Source organism: Salvelinus sp. IW2-2015, linkage group LG31, assembly GCF_002910315.2.
Source record: "Salvelinus sp. IW2-2015 linkage group LG31, ASM291031v2, whole genome shotgun sequence".
NCBI lineage: Eukaryota > Metazoa > Chordata > Actinopteri > Salmoniformes > Salmonidae > Salvelinus > Salvelinus sp. IW2-2015.
Genome location: NC_036870.1, coordinates 5,373,211 through 5,394,930, shown reverse-complemented (window position 1 = coordinate 5,394,930; position 21,720 = coordinate 5,373,211). Strand labels below are relative to the sequence as shown.

At 42.6% G+C, this 21,720-nt stretch overlaps 1 protein-coding gene across 1 annotated transcript in view; it reads left to right on the top strand.

Moving 5' to 3' along the window:
* kmt2ba (lysine (K)-specific methyltransferase 2Ba) overlaps positions 1–21,720 on the top strand; it is an 87,637-nt gene that overhangs the window by 55,138 nt on the left and 10,779 nt on the right. Inside the window, exons 22-25 of the mRNA XM_023975693.2 lie at positions 6,817–6,920; positions 20,022–20,156; positions 20,519–20,677; positions 20,911–21,028. Of these exons, the coding sequence (XP_023831461.1) occupies positions 6,817–6,920; positions 20,022–20,156; positions 20,519–20,677; positions 20,911–21,028 (516 nt within the window). The remainder of the gene's footprint in view (positions 1–6,816; positions 6,921–20,021; positions 20,157–20,518; positions 20,678–20,910; positions 21,029–21,720) is intronic.

Below are 21,720 nucleotides of genomic sequence, written 5' to 3'. Positions count from 1 at the left end.
TTTCAAGCTTCCCACCTTTTCCCACCAACATAACATTGGTCATTACGATCCAAAACATGACATTCTATTTGTTTCAATGACCAAGACAATTCCCAAAAGTACGATCTTTGACCCACCGTAGTTTTGGGCTTATTTTTTTACGGTTATTAGGCGTTTAGTAGCATGGCCTACTTCATGCTGAGCGGCCTTTCAGGTGTATTCAATATAGGACCCGTATTTATTGGCATTATACGTACTTTTATCCTGTTACTCCAGCAGCTTCACAAGGTCCTTGCTGTATGTTCTGGATTAGATTTGCACTTTCTCACTCCCTTTCCTGAGCGACCTATGAGACGGCTAGCTGTCCACAGGTGTTCATACTTTGCACTTTTTTGTACACAGATAACGTGGTCGTTCATGCGTTTGAATTGCTTCAAGGTGAACCAGACTTGTGGCAGGTACTACCAATTTTTTTTTCTGGATCTTTATTGTTATCTTTTGATTTCATGATGTCAAGTCAAAGAGAATGAATTGAGATAGCCTTGAATACTCACGGTACACCTCACAATTGCACTCACCTTATGTCATTAGCGCGATCAAGAAGTTCTAAAGCCATGACAATCATTTTCTGTAATATTCCCAAGCTGTTAAAGCATCAACTTAGTGTATGTAAACTTTGCCACCGGAATGGTAGATACAGTGATATAATGAAATCAATCTGTCTGTAAACAATTTGTTGGCAAAATTTACTATGTGTACATGCACAAAGGTAGAAGTCCTAACCAACTTGCGAAAAAAAAAAAAACTATAGTTTGTAACAAGAAATTTAGTGGAGGTGATAGAAACTAGTTTTTGACTCCAACGCTAAGTGAAATGTACACTCCGACTTCACTAAGTATTCGACCTTGCTTGAGACTCGAACTGAGCAGGTGCACTCCTGTATTCATTGATCATCCTTGGATGTTCTACAATTTGAGATCCACCTGTGGTAAAGTTCAATGGTGTTGGACATGAATTGGAAGATAATAACATGTTATCAATAAAGTCCCAGTTGACATGTGCATGCTCAGATGCAAAACCAAGCCATGATGGTCGTAAGGAATTTGTCCGTTACGAGCTCCAACAGGTGCTGTGTCCGTAGGCAGCATATCTGGGTGCAAGGCACCTAAAAAAAGTCTGAGCATTGAAGGTCCCAGAAACACATATGGCTCCATCATTGCTTAACTGAGACCGTTTGGATCACCAGACCACTCCTAAAGCTGGCGCCAGCCAAATGAGCAATCGGAGGGAAAGGACCCTGGTCTAGGAAGGAGTGACCAAGGTCCTGAATGGGTACGACAGAGCTCGCAGAGTTCTTTCTGTGGAGAGGAAACCTACTCCAGAGGAAGAACAACTCTTGCAAGCCCCACCAATCAGCCCTTGATAGTAGAGTTGCGGCCAGACAAACGCACACTCCTTAAGTAAAAACGACAGAAACAGGTTCCGTTGGAGGTTTGCAAAATGCATGCCTCCGGGACTCTCAACCATGAGAACAAGTTTTCTGCGTTGTCTGATGAAACCAAAATTGAACTCTTTGGCCTGGAAATGCCACGCGTCACGCTGGAGGTAACCTGGCACAAGTCCCTACCAGTGAAAGTATCGGTGGTGGATAGCATCCATGCTGTGGAGATGAACTTTCCTGTCCAGGAATGGGAGACTAGTCGAGCAGATCAGAAAGGATGAAACAGAGGCAATATCAGAGCGCATTTATCAATGAACTGCTCCCAGAGACCTGCTCACAGAGCACTCATGACCTCAGACTGGGGAAAGGTTCACCTTCAACAGGACAACACCCTAAGTACAACAGCAATGGACAAGCTACGTGAGTGACTTCGGACAAGTACCTGAATTATCTTGATGGCCCAGCCAGAGCCCTGACTAAACCCGATCGAAACATCTCTGGAAGAGACCTGAAAATACTGGTGGCAGCGACGCTTTCCCCAGGCCTGACAGAGCTTGAGAGTATTCTCGCAGAGAAGAATGAGAGTAAAATCCCAAAGACAGGTGTGGTCCAAGGTTGCCAGACGTCAACCCCAAGAGAGCTAAGGGACTATCTGACTGAGTAAAGGGTCTGAATACTGTGATATTCATTTTTTAAAAACCTGTTTTGTCATTATGGGTATTATGTGTAGTTGATTTGACTTTTTTAATCTAATTTTAAAATAAAGTCTGTAACGTACCAAAATGTTAAGGGTTCTGAATACTTTCCGAATGCATTATGGTATGTATATCCGGTTTTAACTGAGTGGATCTGTACAGAAGTGGGCAGAAGAAGACTCAGTTGGGGTGTGGCGTCACCACACTGTTGCAGAGTGCACACTGCCTTCATCTTTGGTCGGTCGAGTTCCAGGGCACCGGTTACAGCAGCACTTGTACTAGACAAGATACACAACACTTAATTATTGTAATGCATTCACATTGTTAAGGATCAAGGGAAATGCGAAATCAGTCATTGCACTCATTTCTTTACACACTACCAAGATCTTCTTGTGCTGGTGAATGGGTTACCATGTCTGCTTTAAGACTAGACATAGCTTTGTCCCAAATGGCCCTATTCCTAACACAGCTCTGGAAAAAATTAAGAGACCACTGCCGAAAATAGATCAGTTTCTCTGTCTTTATGATTTATAGGTATGTGTTTGGTTAAAGTTAAAATTTGTTTTATTCTATAAGAACTATTGACATGTCCCTAATCTCCAAATAACATTTTTAGTACATTATAGAGCATATTTTCCAGAAAAATAACAACTGGTCAAAACACAAAAAGAAATGACTGTTGTCAGGTCTTCGAATAATGCGAAGAAAATGAGTTCCTATTAATTCTTAAAACACAATAATGTGTCAACTTAGGAAATCATATTTGTGGATAACATGATTTTCAATTACTTAGCTTTATGCGTCTTGGCATGCTCCTCCACCAGTCTTTCAACATCTGATGTTGGTCACTTTATGCCACTCCTGGCGCAGACAAATCTAAGCAGCTCGCTTTGTAGATGTTCCTTTGTCCATTCCATGGCTATGCAGGTCTCTTCCTTTTCCATTCAGGGGTTCAGGTCCCGTTGGAGATTGGGCCTGGCCATGACAGAGTTCTTAGGGCTGTGGTGCCTCAATCTTCCCACCCTTAGACTGACCTCTGGAGCGTGTGGACATGGAGGCATTGGCACAGCAGAAGCAAACCAAATCCACAGAGTGGTGGAACATTCAGGAGTAGAAAGTAAGCAATTTTCTTCAGGACGACCATACTTGTAACGACGTGGCTTGACTTCCAGTGTTTGTCCTTTCAAGAACAAATTGCCGATCTCAGCCTTGCTGAAGCACGCCCGCCAGATCCATTCACCTGATCCTTCATCCAAATTCTCCAAGTTGGGTGCTCGAGACAACTGTGGCTAGTAGGATTTCCAGTTCTCGCAGCCCACTGTCCTGGAAGAAAACTTTTCTTTCTACGTCTGACAATTCCAAATGCCGAGGATTGGTTTTCCAGCAGGACAGTGCTTCCATCGCCAGACGCGTGCAAAGCTGTGATTGAAAGTCAGGGTTATTACTAACCAAATTAGTGATTTTGAAACACTTTCTGAAGTTATAACACGAATGAGTTGTGGTTGTTTAACCGAATCATGAATTCTCATTTTTTTCATTATTCAGAGTTACTGACACACTATCTTTTGGTGTATATTTTATGACGCAGTTGTCATTTATTCTGCAAATAAATGCTCCTAATGACACTATTCTATTTGGAATTTGGGAGCATGCAATGTTATGTCAGTATTAATGATATTTTTTAAGATAATATTTATACCCAAACCATACCTAAATAAATAGTTAAAGAACAGAGAAACTGATCATTGCCTGCCAGTGTTCGTGGATAATTTACAAGCTGTATAAGTGCACTACAGTGACCGATAGCCCTTGCCTAGACCAGAATCTCTATTTGGGAAACAGCCATAAGACTACATACCTGGATCTTGTGGGACGCCCTCCAGCGCCCGAGTGCGATGGGTGGTCGAGGTTGAGGTGGGGGATGGACTGCTGTTGTCCGTTGCAGGGAAACCCTGAGCCCCTGCTTAACTGGTTACGTCACTTCTCGCAGCCATGTGCATAGCTGTGGCTCCAATGATTGAGGAGAACTCGCTCGGGGAGCATTTACACTGAACAGAAAGATGGGCAGACTTGCCCAGCTACAGGGATATTTGAAACCCCATAAAGAAGTCTAATCCTGTTAAGTCGGGGAAGGGGCGTGCTGCCAATGCTTATGAAATGTTATTTAAGTCCATACACCAGGATGCTTATACGCTAATTTGATTTGAGGAATTGTACGACCCATTAGTAGCCAAATATAAGACATAAATTGTATCTTCTGCCTTATGATATTAGCCACATCAAACACAACGAATAAGATGATCCAATACATATAATCTATTCACGCACACCCACACCCACAAAACAAATATTCTAAAAAGGAAGTTTGTTTCGACAGATCTTCTGTGCTATATTAAGGCGACTGTCTCGTGCTAGAGGCTCCACTACCACAGAAACCCCTAGTTCCGAATCCAGGCTGATCACACAATAACCGACCGTCTATTGGGCCGTCCCAATAGGGTGGTGTAGTGCGCTCTAGCACTGAGACTCATGCCTATATATCTAGAAAGAAACTTTCCAACACCAAACTCTTCTTTTAGAATATTTGCGTTTTTGCGTCTGGTGTCGTGGGGGGATAGATTATCTGTATTGGAATCTTATCTACGTTGTGTTTCGATATGTACCTAATAGCCAGTAAGGCAAAAAATTACAATTTTCCTTATATGTTTGACTACTTAAATGGTCGTACAATCCCAAACTCAAATAGGCTATCCATCCCTTGGTATGACCTTAAAAACAATTATCACTACTAGCTTTCGCACCCTCACGTCCCCTGGACTTAGACAGTGATTAGACTTTATGGGTTTAAAATTCTCTGTTGATGAGACAAGTCTGCCCCTTCTTTGTCTCAGTGTATGCTCCCGAGGCATTCTTCCTCCATCTATGGAGTCACAGCTATTCACAGTGGCTGGAGAGGACCGTACATGTTCCAGTAGGTTTCAGGGTTTCTCCTGCAGGGAAACAGGCATTCCCTCCCCCATCCTCAGTACCACCCATCAGCCCTGGCGCGCTGAGGCGCCCACTCATCCGGTATGTAGTTATGGGCTGTTTCCCAAATAAAGTCTGTCATAGGCTAGGTATGGTCAACTGTAGCTGCACTATACACCTCTCGTAAATTAGAGACCACGGCAGAATGATCGTTTCTCTGGTTTTACATTTATAGGTATGTGTTATGAGGTTTAAAATATAATTTTAAAATTATTTATAAACTCATGACAACATTTTCTCCCAAATTCCAGAATTAGAAAATATAGTTCATTTAAGGCAATTTATTTGCAGGAAAATGAAACTGTCATAAATAACAAAAAAGATAGTTTGTCAGACCTTCGAATATGAACAGAACAATTGAGTTCATGATTCGTTAACAACGCAATATCGTGTCTTTAATTAGGAAGTGTTCAGACAATCATAATTTGGATAACGATAACCACTGATTTTTCAATCACAGCTTTCATGCGTACTTGGCATGCGAGCACTTGTCTGGCTGGAAAAACCAATCCTCGGATAGTTATGGGAACATCCTGTCAGAGTAGAAGAAAAGTATTTTCCAGGAGTGGGTGTCGAGAAGGCTGTAGAATGCCTTACTTAGCACGGACAGCTTGTCTCGCAACCCCACTGAAAATTTGGTGCCGGATCGGGTGATTTGATTCTGCGGGGTGCTTCTACTCAGCAAGGCTGGAATGGGCAGATTGTGTCTTATGTAAAGGACACATGAATTTCAAGCCACTGTCCACCTGATCAGGTTGTCCTGGAAGAAACCTTGCGCTATTTCCTACTCTGACAATGTTCCCCAACTCCTGAGTGTTGGTTTTTTCCAGCATGCAATTGCTCCCAGCCACACAGCCAGGATCAGCTCAAAGGTGTGGATGGAGGACACACCAGATCAAGACCCTGTATCTGCCAGCCAATCTCCAGACCTGAAAACCCCCATTGAAAACCTCTGAAATGGGATCAGTAGAGAAGGAAGATGCTTCACAAGCACCTTAAAAACAGCACGAGCGTGCTTAGAATTTGTCGGCAGGAGTGGCATATACAGTGCACGGGTCATCACATCACTGTTGAATAACGACTGTGTGACGCATGCCAAGACGCCATGAGATAGCTGGTCGATTGAAGATAGTCCAGATGTTATATCACCAAATATTGATGTTCCTAAGTTGACCACATTATTGTGTTTTTAAATTAATTAAGGGAATCATATTTCTTTTCATATTCGAAGCTGACAACATGACTATTTCTTTTTGTTGTTCTTGACCAGTTTGTTATTTTTGGAATCAAATGCCTTAAATTTCTAAAAATGTTTATTTTGGAATTAGGAGACAGTCAATAGTTATATAGTAATATAAAACACCATTTTAACTGGTTATCCAACCATACAACCGTATAATAATGTAAAACCAGAGAAACTGATTCATATTGCATGGTGCTTCTTAATTTTTTTCCAGAGCTTGTGTTAGAGATAGGGTGCCATTTGGGACAAGTCTATGTTCCTAAGTCTTAAAGCAGAATGTAACCCTATCACCAGCAAAGAAATCTTTTGTAGTTGTGTAAGAAATTGAGTTGCATGATCTGATCATTCGCATTTCCCTTGGATCCGTCAAGCAATGCTGGATGGTCAATTAATAAATAATTAATGTCTTTTGGTGTGTAATCCTTGTCTAGGGTACAAAGGTGGCTCAGTAACAGGTCCCTGGAACGCGACCGACCAAAGATGGAGAGGCGTTGTGCACTCTGCCAACATCGTGTGGTTGACGACCACAACCAACGTGAGTGCTTCTGCCACCTCTGTACAATCCACTCAGTAAAACCGGATATTCATACATAATGCATTCGGAAAAGTTTATTTCAGACCCTTTAACATTTTGTTACCGGTTACAGCTTTTATTCTAAAATAGATTAAAAAAGTCAAAATTCAATCTAGCACAATACATACAATATCTAAAAATGGTTTTTTAAAATGAACTATTTCCATTCATTTCCAGACCTCTTTTTATACAGTTTCAGAGATTTACAGCCTTAGCTCTTTCTTGGGTTCGACAGCTGCAACCTTGAGCACCTGTCTTTGGGGAGTTTTCTCTTCATTCTTCTCTCGATCCACTCAAGCTCGTTCGAGCTGTGGTTGAGCGTCGCTCACGCTAATTTTCCAAAAGGTCCTTATTCTCCAGAGTGTACCTCGGATCGGGGTTGGTAAGTCCGCGCGCTTCTGGCTGGGCCATCAAGGATATTCAGACTGATACTTGTCCCGACGCACTCCTGCGTATGTCTTGTGTGTGTATCTTAGAAGTCGTGTTCTCTGTTGAGAAGTTCAAGCCTTTCCCCGTTCTGAGGTCATTGAATGCTTCGGAGCAGGTTCTTGGAGCAGTTCAATTTTTGGATATCTCTTGAACTTTGCTCTGTTTTCATTACTCTCCTTATCCTAGACTAGTTACTCCCATTCCTTGACACTGACCAAGTCATGCTCCACAGCATAGATTGCTGCCACCACATACCATATCACTGTAGGGATTGAGTGCCGAGGTTTCTCCAGACGTGACGCCTTTAGGCATTCAGGCCAAAGGTCAGTCAATTTTGGTTTCATCGAAGACAAGAGAAACTTGTTGTCATGGTTGAGGCCCAGTGGCTTGGCAAATCCAATGCGTGCCTCGTCATGTGCTTTTACAGGAGTGCTTCTGTCTGCATCTCTATAAAGGCATGATTGGTGAGTGCTGCGATTTGTTTATGGAAGGTTCTCCCATCTCACAAACCTGGAGCTGTCCATGACCATGAAACTGTCACTCCTGCGGGCCTTTTCCCGATTGCTAGTTGGCTGGGCTCGGCCTTCTAGGAGTGTCTGGTGATTCCAAACGCTTATTAAGAATGATGGAGGGCCAATGTGTTCTGGGACCTTTCCAATGCTCAGACATTTTTTTGGCTTCCCCTTCCCAATATGTGCCTCGAACATCCTGTTCGAGCTCTCACGAGACAATTCCTATTACCTCATGGACTTGGTTTTTGCTATGAATTGCTGTACTTGACTTAATAAATGATTTCTTTCAATCATCCCAGTAATTAAACAATGGACTCCATATGGATAGAAATTCAAAATGTCAATGTTAAACGAATGCAATGAGCAGATTCCGATTCAACAGGTCGATAACTTAGTTGTAAAGTCTGAGTGACATAACTTAGTTGGATATTTACTGTTTTTCATCCCTCACAATTTACTTTGTTAAAGTTCAAACTATTAGTTTTGCAAGTGATATAGAATCTACTAGTGCATGACACAGTAATTTTTTTCTCAAAATGTTACAACGATATAGCATATTAATTCACTGTTTAATCAACCTCTACCATGGTCAGATTAATAATAAGTGAGCTTACAGTTGTGGAATTCCAGCATGAATGCATGGCTTTGAGCTTCTGATAGGTAATTGACATGAATTTGATCAATTGAGCTTTACCTTGGATGTATTCAAGCTACTCAATCTGACTTTTGTTTACATCTGGGAAAATCAGAATCATCAACTCAGAAGAAAATGATAGACCTCACATCTAGGCTTCATACTGGAGCAATTCCAAACGGCCGACGTACCGTTCACTGTACAACATTAAAGTTTAACGCTTGGACACGCATCATACCGAGAAGGGTAAAAGGCAAATCTCATATCCGAATACGACAAAGACTGAGATGTGGGTAAAGGTACAAAAGTATCATACCACATCAAACGGCCATATATTGACTAATGAAAGGCCTCACAAGGATAAACCAGACTTCTAAACGCCATAACCCAAAAAGCCAAATACCAGCAAGATTCGTTCTACTTTAGGGGAAATTCCTTTGTCTGAATGAACAAAAATATGTTGTGTAATGACTCTGTTTTTTTGAAAGGGCTTGCAAATCTCTCTTCTTCTCGTTTTTTGAGAGATTTGCAAGCTTCCTTTCCAAAAAATGTGCTGACGACCAAACGTTCCTATTTGTATTAATCAGTCAGACATTCCCAAAAGTCGTCCTTGACCCAACCGTGATTGGCTTTTTTTTTGCCGTTTGGCGTTTTGAGCGCTTCTTCTTTGGGCTAGTTATTATAGACCTTTAATGGTTATAGATTTACTTGTTTATCGCATTTACAAGGTCCTTTTGTTGTTGGATCTGTTGTTTGATCTTGCCGGTTGCGTGCTCAGGGTTTATATTGTGCCAATATGTTTTAGAGATGTATCAGCGGTGGAAAGTCAAGATAACAGACGTTGTGGTCTACAGATTTTTATGAGGTCTTGATGAGGCTTGGATTACTTCCCATAAGATGTCAAGCAAAGAGACTGATTAAGAGCATTGACAATTCACCCACAGGAACCAAGTAAGAGGTAGCTTATTGCAGAGGGCGTAGCATACCCAGTGTTGGGCAATCATCAGCCAACATACTGACCAAACGAAAATTCCCAAGCTGTTTAAAGGCAGTGCAACTTAGTGTATGTAAAACTTGACCCTGGCAATGGTGATACAAGTGAATATAAGTGAAATAATCTGTCTTGTAAACAATTGTTGGAAAGTTACTTGTGTCATGCACAAAGTAGATGTCTAACCAACTTGCCAAAAACTATGTTACATAACAAGAAATTTCTGGAGTGTTTGAAAAAAACTGTTTTTAATGATCCAACCTGAAGGTGTATGTATCACTTCCGGGGGGAAAAAAAAAAACCTTTTTATCAACTAAGTATTCAGACCTTTGCTATAGATCGGAAACTCGGAAGACTCAGGTGATTCCTGATTCCATTGCTTCATCTTGAGAGATGATTTCCTCATTTGAGTCCACCTGTGTAAATTCATTGAATTGGACATGAATATTGAAAAAAAGTACTGTCTATATAAAAGGCCCACAGTTGGACATGCATGTCAGAGCAAACAACCAAGCCATTGAGGTCGAAGAATTGTCGTAGAGCATCCAGAGACAGGATTGTGTAGAGGCAGCATATTGGGGAAGGCGCACCAAAAAATGTCTGCAGCATTGAAGGTCCCCTACGTAGAACACATTTGGCCTCCATCATTCGTTAAATGGAAGACGTTGGAATCACCAAGCACTTCCTGAGGCTGGCCGCCAAGCCAACTTGAGCAATCGGGAAAGCACCCTGGTCAGGGAGGTGAACCAAGGTCTGAATGGTGTCACTGACAGAGTCCAGAGTTCTTCTGTGGAGATGGGAGAACCTTCCGAAGGACAACATCTTTGCAGCATCCACAATTCAGGCCTTTATAGTAGATGGCAAGACAGAAGCCACTCCTTAGTAAAAGGCACATGACAGGCCGCTTGGAGTTTGCCAAAAAAGGCCACTCGAGGACTTCTCAGACATGAAAACAAGTTTCTCTTGTCTGATGAAACCAAAATGAACCTTTGGCCTGATATGCCACAAGCGTCACGTTGGAGCGAAACTGGCACAATCCTCAGTAAGTATAGGTGGTGGCAGCATAGCTTGAGATGACTTTCGAGTGCAAGGAAGGTAGTAGTCAGGCATCAAGGGAAAGATGAAAAGAGGCAAAGTTTCAGAGCGATTATCAGAACTGCCAGAACCTGCTCCAGAAGCACTCATGACCTCAACTGAGGAAGGTTCAACTTTAACAAGGGGACACGACCTAAGTACACAGCCAGAGACAACGCAGGAGTGACTTCGGGACAGTCTCTGGATACCTTGAGTGCCCGCCAGAGCCGACTTAAACCCGATCGACATCTCTGGATAGACCTGAAAATGTACTGTGCAGCGACCGCTCCCCAGCCTGACAGAGCTTGAGAGGATCTGCAAGAGAAGAATGAGAGAAACTCCCCAAGACAGGTGCAAGGGGTTTGCAGCGTATACCCAAGAAAGCTAAGCGCTGTAATCTCTGACTGTTAAGGGTTTGAATACTGTGATATTTCATTTTTAAAAACCTGTTTTGTCATTTATGGGTCTATTATGTGTAGATTGATTTGAGCTTTTTTAGATCTATTTTAGATAAAGCTGTAACGTAACAAGACTGTTAAGGGGGGCTGAATACTTCCGAACATTATGTATGATATCGGTTTTACTCGAAGTGGGATCTGTACTGAGGTGTGCAAGAAGACTCATCGTTGAGGGTGAGTGGCGTCCCACACTTGTTGGCAGAGTTGCCATGCCTCTCATTTTGTCCGGTCGGTTCAGCGGCATCCGGATACAGCGAACCAATTGTACCAAGACAGAACACCACACCATTATTATTTATTGACCATTCACATTGTTAACGGATCAAGGGAAATGCGGAAAATCAGTCTTGCTCAATTTCTTACACACTACAAAAGATCTTCTTGTGCTGAGGAATGGGGGTTAGATATTCCCTCATTAAAATGCAAATCAATTTATAACATTTTTGACATGCGTTTTTCTGGATTTTTTTGTTGATATTCTGTCTCTCACTGTTCAAATAAACCTACCATTAAAATTACAGACTGATCATTTCATTGTCAGTGGGCAAACGAACAAAATCAGCAGGGGATCAAATACTTTTTTCCCTCACTGTACCTGCTGGAGCGCGTGCTACGGGTGGGTGCTGCTATGGTGACCAGTGAGCTAAGGCTGGGCTTTACCTACCTGGAGCCAGTGGGTTTGGTGACGAATATGAAGCGAGGGCCAGCCAACGAGAACATACAGGTCGCAGTGGTGGGTAGTATATGGGGCTTTGGTGACAAAATGGATGGCACTGTGATAGACTGCTTCCAATTTGCTTGAAAGGCATGAGCTCTGCTTTGTTTTTTGCTCAGGCTGTACACACTTCATCAGTCACTCATTCACAATTTGACAAGCACTTCACTGCGGCATTCCGAGGTGCATGTTGAAGATATTGGAAGAACTGTCCACATTTACTTTTCGTCAGCCAACAAGATGAGAAGGTCTAACGAACAGCAAAAGCACTAGTCTATGTTAATCTACTATCCCTCATAATAAAACGTAGGCCCAAATTAAAACAACCACTAGCATTTCTTACGCGATGTGGCTGACGCAACAGATCAGAACGTTTAGCTTAAAATGTTGATAAACTATTAAGCTATTTCTTCGCATTATAAGCGCAGCAATGCGCACATGGTAGTAGGCTGTAAGTGCGAATGTTCCATTAGCAGAAAACGCCATTATCAAAAGTGATCGCAAATGMAATTATGCATGTAATGCTTTTATTATAAAGGTGCATATTTATGGTGTAAATGATTTYCCCCAAACTTGAAACTCGTGCTGCTTATGTATGCCAGTTAGGCTCTACACCCCTTGCAAAGTGGATTATGCTTAATTTTAAGAAGTTTTTTGGCCACTTTAGTTGTGATACAAACGTTAACACATATATGCCTATCGGAGAGGTTATATGAGGTGTGCGACCAAATAATAGAAAAATTGGCAGMAAAAAGGCATTCACAAGCGATAGGCTAATATTAGCACCCATCAGACTATTCTTGATTTAATCTGGTCTTTACTCATACTAAATAATATGTGTGAAATGTTTTATTTAGAACGAACCATTTATTATGCACCTGTATCGAAACAGGCAGCGGGGAAAAATACATGTCATCTATGCATTTATATAGTGAATGGAAGGACGCTTTTCCCGTGGTTCATTTTCATGCCAGCCCGGTAGGCTTATAGTCCTGTTGTAAATATAAACAATGTGCTTAATATTAGGAAAGTTGAGAAATAAATATAGTAGGCCTAGCCTATAGAAAGCTGATGGGATCCTCCTCTTTTTAATAGAGGCCATCCCTCTGTTTTCTCCCTCAATTGCATAGCATATAGAAATGTTGCGCAACATGAGCTCTCATGAAGTGTTTGATTAGATTTTCAATTACATTTGCATTGTCAGAGTGATTAGAGGGGCAATAGACTGCTGAGTACCAGGTAGTTAGCAAGTTTGGTGGGCTACTAATGACCATCAGCACCATCAGAGCTTGGAGAAGCCGAATTACAGCGACTTAAAGGTCACGTGGAATCAGACTGCCTTCATGACTGGTGACCGCAGGTGTGGCGGTAATACGGTCACCGCAACAGCCCTATTCACACCCCTTTTGACTTTTTTCAATTTTAGTTGTATTATTTTTTAATCGATTTTCAATTGAGTTTTTTGGTCACTGGCCTACACACAATAACCCATAATGTCCAAGTGGAATTATGTTWTTAGGACATTTTTACAAATTAATAAAACATTTAAAKCTSAAATGTCGTGAGTTCAAGATTTAAAAATGAACTCGTTCTGTGTGCAATAATGCTGTTTAACATKCTTTTTGAATGACTACCTCATCTCTGTACCCCAGACATACAATTATCTGTAAGTTCCCTCAGTCGCGCAGTGAATTTCAACATGTGTTTCCAATCACATGTTGGATGCTGYATCAATACACCCAGTCACTACAACAATACAAAASAGTTCARAGTTTAATGGCTGTGAAAGGAGAACTGAAGATGGATCAACAACATTGTAGTYACTCCACAATACTAACCTATTTGACAGAGTAAAAAGGAAGCCTGTCCAGAATAMAAATATTCCAAAACATGCATCCTGTTTGCAGCAAGGCACTAAAGTAATACTGCAAAAAACTGTGGCRAAGAAATGTACTTTTTGTCCTAAWTACAAARTKCTGTGTTTGGGGCAAATACAGSACATTACTGAGTACCACTCTCYGTATTTTCAAGCATAGTGATGGTTGCATCATGTTATGGATATGTTTGTAATCGTTAAGGACTGGGGAGTTTTTCAGGATAAAAAATAAACTGAATGAATCTAAGCACAGNGGGAAGGGGTCTGAATACCCTCCGAATGTATTAGTGTTTCTCTTTGAGTTCCTCCAACAGAATGTAATGTTATGACGATAACTACTGTTCCCTGAAGGAGGGAAACGACGTACAATGGGGGAGTCGCACTCTCGTAACATCGGCCGAAGTATCTCAAATCTGACAAGGCCAATGAAATWTGCGCCTTSCTGGAACCCCCTCATTCCACAGTTGATAAGCGTGAGGCTCGTATTCATTCCTTCAATTGATAAAGCCTCACAAAAGTATGTGATGATGCCCGACTCACCGCAGCACAAATATCTCCTACAGTCAACTCTTTAAACAACGCCAGAACCCTGGTGGAGTGGGCACGTACACCGCTAGGTAATCCTTGCTGCAATATTTCAGGGAGATGGCACAATCCAGTGGGAGAGACACTCCTTGGTCACTTTCAGTGCCTTCAGAAAGTATTCACACCTGGGGATGTGGCAGTCACGAAATTTTGTCAGCTGGTGATTGTCAAGCAAATAACTGTCAGTCTCACGGTAATTTACCGTTTAATTAACAAACACATTTAGCATCTTCTGCATCTTCTGGCTTCCACGCACAGCCTACAAGCCACTGATGCAGACCTTTGGAACATCTACCTTTAAAAAAAAAAAAGTCTAATAAAGCCATGTAATATAGCCTACACCTTCACAATAAATTAAATTTATTTTAGACAGGTCTAAAGAAGCATGATTTGAAGAAAATGTAGTCTTATTTCAGAACAGAATTTGCATACTCTGAGTTGGCCTGATGTGGCTATGCCAAATGGCTGTGGGCTACACTAGTTCATTTAGCAGACAAGATTTGCTTAGAATTCCGTGGCATTATTTTATANAGTGATGGTTGCATCATGTTATGGATATGTTTGTAATCGTTAAGGACTGGGGAGTTTTTCAGGATAAAAAATAAACTGAATGAATCTAAGCACAGGCAAAATCCTAGAGGAAAACCTGGCTCAGTCTGCTTTCCACCACACAATGCAAGGTGAATTCACATTTCAGCAGGACAATAACCTAAAACACAAGGCCAAATCTACACTGGAGTTGCTTACCACGAAGACATGGAATGTTCCTGAGTGGCCAAGTTACATGGCAAGACCTAAAAATGGTTGTGTTGCAATGATCAACAACCAATTTGACAGAGCTTGAAGAATTTGGAAGAATAATGGGTAAATGTTGCACAATACAGGTGTGGAAAGCTCATAGACTTACCCCAAAAGACTCACAGCTGTAATCAAATGTGCTTCTACAAAGTTTAGACTTTTCAATAAATTTGCAACTTAAAAAAAAAAAAAAAAAAACACTGTGATAATGGGGGTATTGTGTGTAGATGGGTGAGATGTTTTGTTTAATATCCATTTTGAATTCTTGCTGTAACACAACAGAATGTGGAATAAGGGATAGGAATACTTTCTGAAGCCACCGTAACTGGACGTCCATTCAATGTGCATGGGGAAGAGGATCTTCAGATCCAGAGGCTTGAAGGGGGAAGCACACAGTTTCTCCAAAACCAGAGGCAAGTCTCATTTGGGCGGTCTGAGACGATGTACACCTTTCAGTAACCGCGCAAACAGGGGGTGGGCCCCCGGTTGTAGCTCTGTCAATTCCCACGTGAAACACTGAGATAGCGGCCATGTCCACTTTTAAAGTGGAGAATGCCCGTCCCTGCTCAAAAAGCTCCTGTAGTACATAAGGATAGCCCTCACAGAGCACTGAAAAGGAACAATCCCTTTTATCTTGACCACAGCTCATACGCTTGCCATTTGTATGCATACAGCCCTCTCTTGGAGGGTGCCCTTGCAGACTAAATGGTAGCAATAGCATTCGGAGGTAAACCTCTTGTCATCAGATTGGCCATTCTCATATGAATACGATTTCTGGCCTGTGCGCCTGGGACAACAGGTCCCTGCACAACGGGAGTGGCCACGGATCCCCGCCTATAAAGCGAATGACCTCAGCGAACCATGGCTGCCATTGGTGCCAGAGCCGCCTCCACCAAAATATTTGAGGTGAGAGGGACAAGCTAAACGGGAGGACCAAAAACTCGTAGGGTATCACCCCGTAATGGAACCTCTGAAACTTTCTGTGACTGGGAGACATGAAAGTACGCTTCCATTAGGTTGATGGTGGTGAACAAATTGCTGGGACGCACGGACCGTAATAGCCTCTGATTTGTGAGAATGTTGAATGTGTGAACTCTGAGATGCTTGCTGAGGTCACGTAAGTCTAGAACGGGGCGTAAAGTCCCGACCCCTTTCCAGAACCAGGAAATACCGGCTGTACCAGCCATCCTGGATCCGACATAGAAATCGTATTGCCCGCGTCTGGAGACGGGAGGATATTCCCTCCCTCAAAACGGGCGCTGAGGCCTCCGAAACAGTCAACGTTTTGACGTCGCTGAAGCATGGGGGAAATGCAGCAAATTGTAGCCTGTACCCTGACGTCAATGTTCGCATGATCCAGGGCAACACTGCGCATGCGCGCCATTGGTTGGAGCCGACAGCGAGCCTCCCGTCAAGTGTAGACTGGGAGATATTGGTTATTTTTCCCTTTCCACCACTCTCAACCACCACGTGTATAAATGTGGAGAAGGGACATTTTTCATTGTACCCACACGTGGGAGATGCAACACTTTTGTCACCTGTGAACAGTGTGGAACTTTCGTTTGACACAACTGTTTGTGCCAAGGTTTGCCTGAAGCCCGGTCCACTCTGGGTTCAGGGGCTCTGGCAATCAGTGAAGTACCCCGATTTGCAGTGCCCCTTGGGGGTACTTCTGTCACAACAAGCGTCAGTCGGTTTAGGCGGTAAGATGCGTCCCAATAACCGGCTGGCACCCAGCACTGGACAGCACCCATTAAACATTTACCCAGGAGAAAACCGCTATCATGAAGGGTGTCATAGGTACCAGTGCCACAGCGCCTTGTAGCCCAGCTGGAAAAGGGACAGACTGCTCTGAAAAACTGATCCCTTCTGTGGTAAGACGGGTGATTTTGTAATTGAATTTAATTCACAGGGATGCAACCAATCGCTTATAGAACCTATAACCTGTATCACTAAGCACCTCGTAGGGACTAGTGAGCTACAGGCAGGAATCAGCAATGAATCCCAGTAGTGAGCCACCTATGGGTGAGTGCCCCCTTATGGACTTGAGAGCGAATCGCCCAATTTATTATTCTCACCCTGGGAGATTGATATAACCCTTGAACCCTGTGAACACCAAGGAACGCAGGATAACAGAGGAGGCTTTAAAAATTGACTAGCTTCCAAAATAAGTTGTGCTTCCGTGAAACTGTTTAGCCTGGATGAAGCCCAGTCCCTTTTGGGCACAGGGGTTGAGCGATATGGCTTAAAAATATTGAATTAAAAAAATTTAATGTATGGGCTATTCACGATATACATCTAGATTTGTTTGTTTTCTCTAAATAAGCTTTGTTGTACTATTTTAAAGGTCAAATGCACCGCATATCGACCAGTCGTCAATGATCAAATTTATTCAAGGCTTGTGAAATTATACCTAGGCTATAAGCTTTCCACAACCATAAGACCCACTAATGTCATTATTTTATCAAAATACACTGAACAAAAATATAAAAGCAAATTGCAACAATTTCAAAGATTTTACTGAGTTACTGTTTATATAAGGAATCAGTCAATTGAAATACATTTATTAGGCCCTGATCTATGTATTTCACATGACTGGGAATATAGATATGCATCTGTTGGTCACAAATACCTTTAAAAAAATGTATGGGCGTGGATCAGAAAACCAGTCAGTATCTGGTGTGACCACAATTTGCCTCATGCAGCGCAACACATCTCCTTCACATAGAGTTGATCAGGNGTATGGGCGTGGATCAGAAAACCAGTCAGTATCTGGTGTGACCACAATTTGCCTCATGCAGCGCAACACATCTCCTTCACATAGAGTTGATCAGGCTGTTGATTGTGGCCTGTGGAATGTTGTCTCACTCCTCTTCAATGGCTGTGTGAAGTTGCTGGATATTGGTAGGAACTGGAACACGCTGCCGTACACCTCGATCCAGAGCATCCCAAACATACTCAATGGGTGACATGTCTGGTGAATATGCAGGCCATGGAAGAACTGGGACATTTTCAGCTTCCAGGAATTGTGTACAGATCTTTGTGACATGGGGTTGTGTATTATCATGCTGAAACRTGAGGTGATGGCGGCGGATGAATGTCACCACAATAGGCCTCAGGATCTCATCACGGTATCTCTGTGCATTCATATTGCTATTGGTAAAATGCAATTGTGTTCGWTGTCCGTAGCTWMTGCCTGCCCATACCATAACCCCACCKCCACCATGGGGCACTCTGTTCACAAYGTTGACATCAGCAAACCGCTCGCCACACAACGTCATCTACCCGGTACAGTTGAAACCGTGATTYATCCGTGAAGAGCACACTTCTCCAGGGTGCCAGTTGCCATCGAAGGTGAACATTTGCCCACTGAAGCCTGTTAAGACGCCGAACTGCAGTCARTTCAAGATCCTGGAGAGGACGACAAGCACGCAGATGAGTCTCCCTGAGATGGTTTTGACAGCAGAAATTCTTTGATTGTGCAAACCCACAGTTTCATTAGCCTTCTGATGATCCCGCAGTTGAAGAAGCTGGATGTTGAGATCCTGGGCTGGCGTGGTTACAYGTGGTTGTGAGGCCAGTTAACCGGCCTGCCAAATACTCTAAAACTGTCGRAAGCGGCTTATGGTAGAGAAATCAACATTYAATTCTCTGGCAACAGCTCTGGTAGACTTTTCTGCAGTCAGCCTGCCAATTGCACGCTCTTTCAACTTAGACATATGTGGCTTGTGTGACACAACTGCACGTTTTAGTGGCCTTTTATTGTCCCCAGCACAAGGTGCACCAGTGTAACCATTATGTTGTTTAATCAGCTTCTTGTAATGCCGCACCTGTTAGGTGGATGGTTTATCTTGGTAAAGGAGAAATACTCACTAACAGGGATGTAAACAAATTTGTGTACAACATTTGATAGAATGGAAAATTGGGAATGCTTATGGAACATTTCTGGGATCTTTTATTTCAGTTCATCAAACATGGGACCAGCACTTTACATGTTGTGTTTATATTTTTGTTCAGCATAATTCAATATATCGCCCAGCCCTACACAAGGGGCTCTGGCAATGGCTGACGTAGCACCCTGTTTGGCCGTAACCAAACGACCCAATCCATCTCCRCGTCCTGTAGCCAAGGTACAGGCACCTGGGAGAGGAAGTCATTATCGTTAACACCAAGCCCCTTAAAGAATGCTACACGATTGTCAAGAGAACATGCGCTGAGAACTAGTAGGGGAACTGTGCAAGCCGTCTTCTAATCTCGCACACAAACTGATTCATCCTGAGCATGCGCTGAGACGCACAAGATGACAAACATGAGTATATTTTAATTAATTGGGTCAAGGTCGGGAACACGAACCCGGCTTGTTGGCTTTTTTAGTTTCGGACTCGTTTGTCATCTAATGTATTGTTATAGCCAGGCTTAGGAATCTGAAGAATAACTAATTGTTTGTGATTTGGGAAACCATACAAACTTCAGCACACAACGTTCAGGGGGAGAGCACACTACCACTAAGGGACAGTTTAGTTGGCACAACGTAAGGTTGTCTCGTGTTCCAATTGTTTGTTTTAGTAGTGCGTATCGTTCCTGTTCACACCAAGGTGAAGAGCGGAATAACTGAAAGAGTGAATCGGAGTCTTACGCTTATCACCTGTGGAAGGAGGTGCTTTCAGCGAGGCGCAGATYTCATTGGCCCTGTCAGACGCGAGAGTGCGACTCCCCCCTAGTATGTTGTACTGAAGTTAACCGACTGAAAGGGAACACATCTCAACTAATCATCAAGCACTTGACTAGTTAAATTACGTGTGCTTTTATGCTACAACAAAAATGTATGCTGTTTGGGAGTACTCAAGGACCGGAGTTGTGAAACAATTCTATAGTGCATCATTCCCACAGTAATGGTATTACCAGCTATTGTCTCAGGTCNACAGTAATGGTATTACCAGCTATTGTCTCAGGTCTGTTCTAAATCTGAATGTCCTCGTCTTTATTTTAGGACGCGGGCAGACTGCTGTACCTGGGGCAGAACGAGTGGGCCCACGTTAACTGCTGCCTGTGGTCTGCTGAGGTGTACGAAGACAACGGAGCTCTGCTCCAAGTACACAGTGCTGTCTCCAGGGGGCGCCACATGGTAGGAATGCATAGAAATTCACCATAGTTGCATCTCAAATGACCAGGGTCCTATATAGTGCACTATTTTTGACCAGGTCCCATAGTGCACTATGTAGGGAATAGGGTGACATTTGAGACACCTCCCACATATCAAAGCTGGAGTACGTCCTTACCCGATTGGCTTTGTATTCAGGCATAAGTATTCAATTGCCCGTTTGTAATATTGTCATAAGATATCAACTTTATTGTTCCAAAGAGAGAATTGTCAAGTCTGCTATGCCCATTTAGTTATAAAGAGAATGTTTACTCTTCAGGGACTTTTCCGTTAGTCTTTCTCATTCATTGTTTTCTTTCCTCTCATTCCACCTTTCTTCCCTACAGCGCTGTGAGCGTTGTGGCCAGGCGGGGGCGACGGTGGGCTGCTGTCTCTCGTCCTGTCAGAGTAACTACCACTTCATGTGCGCCCGCGCCCGCAACTGTTTCTTCCAGGAGGACAGGAAGGTCTTCTGCTCCAGGCACCGCGACCTCGTCAGTGAGAAGGTGAACCTTTTATATATGGGCTAATGAGGAACACACACACACACACATAAACAAACATATAGTTGTCTTTCCAACCTTGAGCAYCACCACTTTCACTGTGACTTGTAAGCAGCATTCAAACTTCACACCTGGTGACTTATTGTGTAGCAATAGGGCCAATGTTATGTCTCAGGGCACACACACACACACACCTACTGCTCAGGATTTACGCTCCCGTTTCCCCTCTTCTCCAGATGGTGTCTGGGAATGGGTTTGAAGTTCTCCGGCGGGTCTACGTGGACTTCGAAGGGATCAGCCTCCGTAGGAAGTTTCTGACTGGCCTGGAGCCAGAGTCTATAAATATGACCATCGGTGTGTATGGTACATCCCCAACGGCACCCTATTCCCTATGTCGTGAAGTACTTTTAACCCTTTACACTCGTGGGAATTGGCCTATATGGATGGGGATAAATTGAWATCTTTTTTATTTACTGAAGAAATATGGAAAGCATATGCAGAACCATGGTAGCAATTAAAAAGGTAAGCAGCTTATGGACTTATTATGGGCAAATATTAGACTGAAGGTGGGGACACTGCAGTTCACTTGACACGAGACTGAATTCAAACATTCACTGTTCATTTTATGTGCATTTATCAATTTACTGTACTTTTCGCCACATTTGTTGATAACGAATCTGAAAAACTAAGTGATCGTAAACGTTGACTCTGTAAATTACATGAGTTTTATATGGAAATGTGAAGTGCACATTAAGACTTTGCTTGTTGACACAAAAACCGTATTCATTATAATCCTCTACGTCTCATCTTTCAGACACATAGTCCTCTTAATTTACAGCAACCATTTACAGCATAAACAGTAAGTAATATTGAATTTGTTTAAAAGTTTGTGGTTTCAACAGAACACATATGTCCTCTTAATTACAGCACAAAACATTACAGCAAAACATTTACAGCAAAACAGTAACGTAATATGATATTGTTGAAAAGATTTGGTTAGGTTCCACAGAACACATAGTCCTTCAATTTACAGCAAAACATTTACA